Below are 8,029 nucleotides of genomic sequence, written 5' to 3' on the forward strand. Positions count from 1 at the left end.
AGTATACCACTTTCTAGTTTCTTAACTGTCATGGGCAGCGCTCGCCTGCTGGTTTCTAGCATCTGTGTTTGGCTCACAGGCAGGAGGAGGAAAAGGAGGCTGCTTTGCCAGGCCCTAGCTGTGCTAGCTCTGTGGTGGGCCTTGCTTCCCCCTGTTTCTAGGCTGCAGCATGGTGTTAGCCTGTTTCTGGCTTGTCAGACTGGCTTTGTCCCATGGGAAGAGCTGAAGTCTGGGTTTCAGTGGCAAAGCAGTGCTGAATGTGGAACAACACTCCTTCCAGGCTGAACTAGCAGCAGTGACTGTAACTTCTGGCATGGGGTGGAATAAAAGCACTGCTGCTGTTAAGATGCTTCCTGAGCTTCCCTGCTGGCGATGGGCAGTCAGGGATCCATTGCTTGCAAGGCTCCAAACCACTGGTGCATCTGTAAGGCAAACTTTGCTGTAGCCTATTGATGTATAGGAGGGCTGTGGCTCTCTGCAGATCCTGTCTCCTCCCACACAGTAAGCTTTTTTCTGCATGTGCTTAGTGCAGGAGGTGATGTTGGACTCTCTCTGATCTAACCTCCGGACAGTGCCAGTGCTACAGTGCTCCAGCTATAAGGGGCACCTTAGCCTGGGACAACGTTACCCTGAGAAACTCACCCTGGCAATAACAGGGGGTTTGTAGTATTGGCTTGTGACGCAGCCTGCTGTAGAAAGGGCAACCTCTGATGTGCAGGAAGCTTCTCCTTTCTTGGGAAGGGCTTAAAGGAATCTATGTTCTGCCTTAGGTTCACGATGTCTGACAGAAAGGCTGTGATCAAGAATGCGGACATGTCCGAGGACATGCAGCAGGATGCTGTAGACTGTGCTACACAGGCAATGGAGAAGTACAACATAGAAAAGGACATTGCAGCATATATAAAGAAGGTAACTATGGGATGAGGGGGCTCCTCTGGCTGACACTTCCTGAAGCTCTTAAGTATGTGTGCCTGTCATTAACCTGAGTGTCTGAGACTTTGCACTTGCATGTTTGGAGGGAGAAGAGACTTCCTTCTCTGCTGCTTTACTGCTATTCCCAAGAGGATGGAGTGACTTCTCCAAGGTCAGAGGAGGGCTATGGCAGAGCAGGGCCTGGTCTGTTGTTCTGGCAGGCTCTGAGCAAACAGTGTGAGTGCTGTTCCTCTGGATTTGCCAGCCTAGAAAGAGCTGGCTGCAGTCTCTCTTCAGGACTTGCTCCACAGATGATGATGCTTGACTTGCAGTACCAATGCAGGATGGGATTACTCTGGTGTTTCACTCCAAGTGGGCAGCTGTGCATGTGTGGTTCTGTCTGCCATGTTCCTGGCTCTGGGGTGGGTGGTATGGAGGAGGAGAGGGGGCCTTGTGCTGGCTGGCAGGGTTGTGAAAGGTGCTGCTTTAAAAGCAGTGCAGGCAGCTGCCCTGGCTTGTGAAGAGGGTTCTCCCTGTTTGCAGGAGCCCATTAACTTAAGTCTCCCATGCTTGACGGCATCCGGGGAGCTGTCAGTTCCCTCTGTAGCCACTTCTCTGAATGGTCAGGCAAAGTGCCTTTGAAGGAGGGGAGTGTGACTTCATAGGCAATGCAGTCCTGGCACCTGGGCTAGCTTTTGGGCCTTGCTTGTAATCTAAGCTTGAATGTAAAGGATTCAAAGGTGTCTCCTAACTTCTCAGATCACTTTGAGGCAAGACTTATCTCAAAGTGCTTGGGGCAGTGCAGCCTGTAAAGTGAGTGCAACAGAAGGCATCCAAAAAGAAGCTGGGCTTTATTTCCTGAGAGTGTGTTGGGAGGAGGGAAGCAATTTGATGCACCTTCATGCCCTGGCAAGAAAGCCTTTTCCTTACTTCAAAGGTTACCTGCAAAGAGCTCAAACTGTCTTGCTGCTGTCTGAGGACTAACACTTGCTTTAATCTTGAATGTTGAGTCTGTTCTGGCTCTGTCTCAGGGGAGGGAAGAGTGTTCTTGGGAGTTGTGTATTAATTAGAGGGAGGAAAATGGTCTTTAACCCTATCTTACCTGCAAAGTAGGAGAAGACTACTAAGCCAGCATTCAGCTTGCTCACCTCTGACCTCCTAGGTCTCCATGTGCTGTTTGGCCTGTGAATTTGCCTGGTCATTTTCAATGCAGATTTTCTCTGCTTTGTGTGAAGAAGAGTCCCAAACAGCAGAAGCCAGACTTCTCCTTCCTTTTTTTAGGTGACCTTTAAGCTCAAGTGCCTTGCTGGAGCAGACATGCCAAAATCTTTTTTTTATTTTTTGTGAGTGGGTTTGGAATGGGAGAGGAGAAATATTCCCCTGAGCTAGCCTACACGCAGGGCTTGAATAGCACTGTACCAAGGAGAGCTCTTGTGTCTGCTCCTTCTGCCTAGGGCTGATGGGTGCTCCACGTCTCAGGAGATGATTTGTTTGTGTTGGATCCTTCAAACAGTTCAGTGTGGAGGTCTGGTTGTGTCAGCTGCTACCTTGCTTAATAGAATAGTGTCTTGCAGTGGGGAATCTACAGGTGCTGCAGATGGGAGGAGAGGCGATAGTATGTGAACAGAACCAGTGAAGAATTTGTGCTTAGAACTATTTTCATGTGGGCTTTCTTGGCCTTAATGCCTCTCTTCTCTTTCTTCAGGAATTTGACAAGAAATACAACCCAACTTGGCACTGCATTGTTGGCAGAAACTTTGGCAGCTATGTAACACACGAGACAAAGCACTTCATCTATTTTTACTTGGGTCAGGTTGCAATTCTTCTCTTCAAGTCTGGGTAGGAAGTAGGAGCAAGTGAAATTTGGACTGTAATGCACTGATGGCTGAAGCCACGACTCCCTTTAACATGGCTATGCCGCTGCATGGACTGTATACTATATTTAATGTGTATATGTTGCAGTAAAAATCTACTTCTGTTTAGTTGCCTGGGAAGAAGGCGGCATTTTTTTTGTTACTGCTTTTTTGGTTGTATTGCACTAGGAAACCTGTAAATGCTTAAACAATGGCCTTTACGTGGGAAGAAATAAAACTATTCCACAACAGCTCCCTCAGTGGTAACTCCTTCTTTGAGGCTGGGAAAACTTCTTTGGGGAGGCCAAAAGACCCTGACTTCCTTACTGAGTTTTATTAGACTGTTAACCTTGTAATGAGGAGCAAAGCCAGTGTGAGCCTCTGTACCCACCCTGCAGACTGTAGAGAGCTGGCTCTCCCAGTAACCTCAGTGGAGGTACTTAGACCTTCCCTGAAAGCTGGTGGGGTGGCTCTTGATTACGTGGCTTTCACACACAAGTTGAACTCCACCTCGGACTGTGATAAACAGACTTGCAGCTGGCACCCTCGGTGTTCTCTTTCAGTGCCCGTCACTGTATTTTTGGCTCTGCTGAAACATTGACCTAGACTTGTAAGCAACTCAGCCTGGTCTAGAAGACTTCAACAAACATCCCCCTGAGTTGCTGCTTGCTGTGGAAAGCAGCATCCTGTGGCTGAAGTCTTTAGACCTTGATACTGAGATCTAAAGCCACGTGGCCCGTCCCCGCAATGGAGTAGGGTGTCAAATTGGTGACTACTGACAACAGCTCTATTTGGCATGTTCTTAGCCAGTTGTCTCAACACTGCCTTAACTCGATGCTCTCCTTAAAGCAAGCTAGTCATGTGGAAGACTTGTAAGTGGCCACTGTCTCCTTTTCATTTTCTGTAGCTGATAAGCTATTTCTGGAGGACTGTCCTCCATGTTCTGATATCTGCTTTTGTTCTTAAAGCACAGTACCAAGAAGTTAAATTTACATGTGATGTTTGTGTGAAGGAAACTCATGTGACATCTGCTTTGAAGGCAGACAAATGTCTTGGTCTCCAATAGGTTCAGATATGTACTGACCCTTGGATTACACTGCAGGAAGTTCTTTTTATCTGGGTGTGGAGAAATGCTGTGTGATGGCAAGTAAGTATCTGGTGCTTGTCATAAGGTCTATCTATTGGTTTGTTAACTAATGCATAGACAATATCACTGGGCTGATGAGCCCAGCTTGTGTCTCTGAGATGAATTTGGTGTTGGTAATAAGTCACTGCTGGGGGAGAAAGGGCAGAGTGAAGGGAGCTCTTCATTGTGAAATGACTTGATGACCCAGGTTGACTACTTCCTGAAGTAAAAGTCCTTCTTGTCTCTGTGCAAAATCCAAAGTATGCCTGATTTTGTAATATTGATAGAACAATGTTGTAACTAGAAAGAATGTAGCTGTCATAACTTCATGTTGATGGAAATGTCTGCACTGGGGTAATGTGCCTTGGACTGTCTGGGGCACTCTTGTGGTCTTGTCTATTCAGAACTCCACTCTGGATCTGAAAGGAGAATGTTTTGGATTTGTTTTTTTCCAAGCATGAGTCTAATGTGAACCTGTTCACGGTCTCTTGTGGAGCAAGATCTGTTCCCTTCATAACTGCAATGGCTCAAATACCATTTATTTTTTTCAAACATTAAAAGTGAATTGACACATTTAAACAGCCTCTAGTTTCTTCTTCGTTACCAGCTGTTCCAAGCAAAAACTGCACTTGTCCAAAGAGGGGGAGCAGCAAGTTCTCTGCCCTGGAAGGTGCTGATGACCCAAGGCAGGCAGGTCTGCAGAGGCAGAAACTTGACCTGAAGAGCGTGTGTGGCCCATCTGTGTTGGTGCTGACTTCCAGCCTGGCTCAAACACTGCACCAGAAGGAGGGATCAGGGGGAGCGTGTCCTGCTGCAGCCCTGATGGGATGCCTCTGTGCCAAGTAACCTCTTAATGACTTCAGACAAACTGGGGGTGGTATAGCAGCTGCGGTCCTGGCTTGTGTAGACACTCAAAGGTGCCTCCATGCTTTGCAGACAAGTAGGTTTTTTCCCCTTCAGGCTTCTTCCCTGTGCTGGGCAGAAAGGTGAGATCTGAAACTCTGGCTGGTTGCCTGAAGCTGAGGTGTGTTTAATGCTTTGTGCACTGCAGGGGCTGTGGGCTTGCCCTTAAACAACCCCCCTCGCTTGCTATCTTGCTCCTGATGCAACCTAAGTTTGGGTTTGTAGCCTCCCTGATATTTCGGAAAAGCTGTGGGCGCTTGCCAACTACAGTAGTGTAACAGCTATGCTGTGGGACACTAACACCAGCGTGAGAAACAAGAGGAAGTTGAGCTGCAGACAAACATGACTCATGCTAAGCAGCTATAACATGAGCTGAACCCAGGCAATCTGCTGTAACCTACACCTGGCAGTGCTGAAAAGCAGAGGTGGTTTCTACTTTGGGGGGAGCTGGGAGTGATGCTCCTCCCTCAGCAGTCCCAGCCAGCCTTTTAGCTAGAAGTTTAGTTGCAGGGCTTAAGCTCCTGCTGTGCTGGGGCTCTGCCTTCCTGGCCTGGCTAGGTCTAGGTTAAAACTGCGGCTCCAAGAAAACATTTGCAGCCTTGTGGGGCTGGGGTAGTTGAGCCCCCTTGGTGCACAGGGGTAGAGAAACTGGTTCCTGAATGCTAGCTGCAGCACAGGAGGTTGCTAAGCCAAACCTGAGGTGAAAAACTTTTCGAGCCTGTGTTCCCTCTGTGGGAAAGCACCTTTTGAGCCACGTATCCAGTGGCTGTGGTGCTGGTTTAAATGGGTCCCTGGCAGGACAGGGAGGCCTTGCCAGGGCTGGAGGGATGGCGTGCCCTGGAGTTGATGCATGTGAGTAAAAAGTGGGTTTGGTGCTTCCTTGGGTGTGTCACTGCTGCAGGAGTCCTGCTTCAGGCTAAGGAAAAGAAGCTCTAGCTCACACCTTTAGCAATTAGGCAGTGAAACCGAGCCCTGCTCAGCTGCCCATAACCCCTGCTGTGGACACTGGTACTGTGCAGACTCAGCCTTCCCCCTAAACCATCTCTTGTGTAGCACTAGGGTTTTTGAAGATACAAACTGCTGAAAGTTAAGCAGCGCTTCCCTCTGCGTGGCCAAGAGCAGAGTGAGGTTTTAACATGGAGCTTTTTGTCCCTGCTGCCTTCTGCTCCTGCTCCCCAACAGCTGACACAGCTTTTGGCTTTGACTTTTTCCATTACTGGGCTCTACTTCGTCTCCAGTTTCCACCAGGCGCAGGTGTCCTGCACGATGCCTCAGAGCGTTAACTGCTGCTGTGCTGGAGAGGCCGACAGCATCCCCAGGACTGCTGCTCAGTTTCTTCAACGGGGGCGTGAAACTATTTGGAGACATCTGGATCTAGGGCACTGAGTGGAAGGTATGTATCTGGGGGAAACATCTGGAGAAAGAAACTGCTTCCAGATGTGTTTGGGCAAAAATGCTATTTAAATGTAAACTCAGTATATGTTACTGCCCTGCCTGCCAAGCATTCAGAAAATGTCTGATTGCAGGGGAGTCCAAGGTGCTGGCTGCTGCTTGTGGGTGGAGGTCTGGGTGCAGGACAGCGTCTGCAGATGTGTGTGTGCATTCGCTGCGGGTAACGGTGCGGTTCGTGGTTGGAGAGAGTGTCACATTATTTTCTCTTGTACAAGCCAAGTTACTCAACTCCTCATGTCGAGTATTTCTTCCAGATGCGGCCTTACAAAAGCAAAGTTTTGCGGCACCGAAGAGCAGACAGGCTGGTTTTTGGTAGCTGTGCTACATGTGTGTAACTACTAGATGTTATCTAGGATTCATTCTTCTGTGGAGAGAGCATGGTGTAAAGCTGCAGAAGAAGGTGTGTGACTCCGTTAGCAGGGAAGGCTAGCCTTGCTCCCTGCCTCTCTGGCACGATGTTCTCCCCCCTTCTCTGTGACCACCTGGGACTCCGGGAAGGCAAAAAGTGACGGTGACGTCCTCTCCACCCTGGGCATCCTGCACAGGGACTGAGCGTTGCACCCTGCTCCCATGGGAACACCCAGGCTGCAGGTCAGTGCTCTCCTTCCCTCCCGTCCAGCAAAGCCAGCCTGCGGCACTGCCATTGCAGTGTTCATCTTCCCCAAGCACGTGGAAGCAGAGCCTGTCACTGGTGAACCCGGTACCCAGTGGACGTGTTCCTTCTCACAGTGCTTTTGCGGGAGATTTGAGATGAAGAGAGAAAACGTGGAAATAACTTTTATCTCGCTTTCAGTCTCCAATGGGTAAATCCTTAGGAGCCTGGTGCCATGTGGTGAAGGAAGCAGGGCTGTGCCATCTCTGCCCACCCGAGGTTTCCCTGCTTTGTTCTATTTATTGAGCAACAATTCCGACACCCTTTCCCAGACTGTGACTCATAGCAGCACGGTCTGTGCATAAGCCATGCGTCTTGGAGTACTTTATAGATACAGGAGCTGCAGGAGCCTCGCAGGAGCCAACTGTGTTTATTAAAAGATGATCGCATGTTTCCTTCCTTAAGGCAGTGTCTAGCTGAGGCTGAGTAATAACTCATTACCAATGAGACAAATAACTGCTTATCATCAGGTCAGCGCCTTCACCAGCCTTTCTGTTAGTGACGGCAGGCTTCATGCTTCTCTTGCGCTGAGCATCGGTGGTCTCAGCACCCAGCACGGGGGTAAGAAGGGAGCTGCCCTGCCAGACCCTGCTTCAGTCCCTGTTCCTTCCCCTGACCATGAGCAACCCCAGGCTCTGCTCCACTGCTGAGCAGAGTTTGGCCCTGTGTTAAGTGTGAGGAACAGTTTTTATCCAGACCTGGTGTAGCTTGTTTCCTCCTGCCTGCAGAAGCAGGCTACTGTAGTGGTCTTGCAGTCCACGTCTTTCTGTCACAGTGCTGGGGACTCAGAGCAAATGCACCAGAGCTTGCTGTGGCCTGGTGGAAAAATCAATGGTGGGCCAGCGCAGCATGCCGCAGAGACACCCTGGGAGTGCTGCCATGGGTGAGGTGGGATGTCACGCTTGGCCCCGTCCCTGTTTGCCCCTTGCTGCCTGGTGCAGCAGCACTCACTCACAAGTGTCTCTCGAGGGCTGGGCTGGAGGGGGAGGCAGCGGAGAGTGGGGCTGGTTCTTGTCCCCTTGCAGGTCGTGGGGCTGGGACCCTGGCAGGCTTGGTCTGAGGCTTTCCTCAGACACTATCCTCTGGCGCGGCCGCCATGGCCTCTCTCCCTGTCCTTTGTTCCCTCCCTCG

General features: G+C 49.9%; 1 protein-coding gene across 1 annotated transcript; it reads left to right on the forward strand.

Annotated features, from left to right (window-relative positions):
* Positions 1–756: 756 nt before the first annotated feature.
* Positions 757–4,470, forward strand: LOC104157539 (dynein light chain 2, cytoplasmic). The gene is made up of 2 exons (XM_009694908.1): positions 757–909; positions 2,618–4,470. The coding sequence occupies exons 1-2, from the start codon at positions 757–759 to the stop codon at positions 2,753–2,755; spliced, it is 291 nt and encodes a 96-aa protein (XP_009693210.1). The 3' UTR covers positions 2,756–4,470.
* The last annotated feature ends 3,559 nt before the right edge of the window (positions 4,471–8,029 follow it).

The sequence above is a fragment of the Cariama cristata genome, unplaced genomic scaffold, assembly GCF_000690535.1.
Source record: "Cariama cristata isolate BGI_N322 unplaced genomic scaffold, ASM69053v1 scaffold38522, whole genome shotgun sequence".
Lineage (NCBI taxonomy): Eukaryota > Metazoa > Chordata > Aves > Cariamiformes > Cariamidae > Cariama > Cariama cristata.

Coding starts and splice junctions, on each gene's coding strand:
- LOC104157539 (XM_009694908.1), top strand. CDS start 757: ATGTTCTGCCTTAGGTTCACGATGTCTGACAGAAAGGCTGTGATCAAG. Junction 910..2,617: donor TTGCAGCATATATAAAGAAG/GTAACTATGGGA, acceptor CTCTTTCTTCAG/GAATTTGACAAGAAATACAA.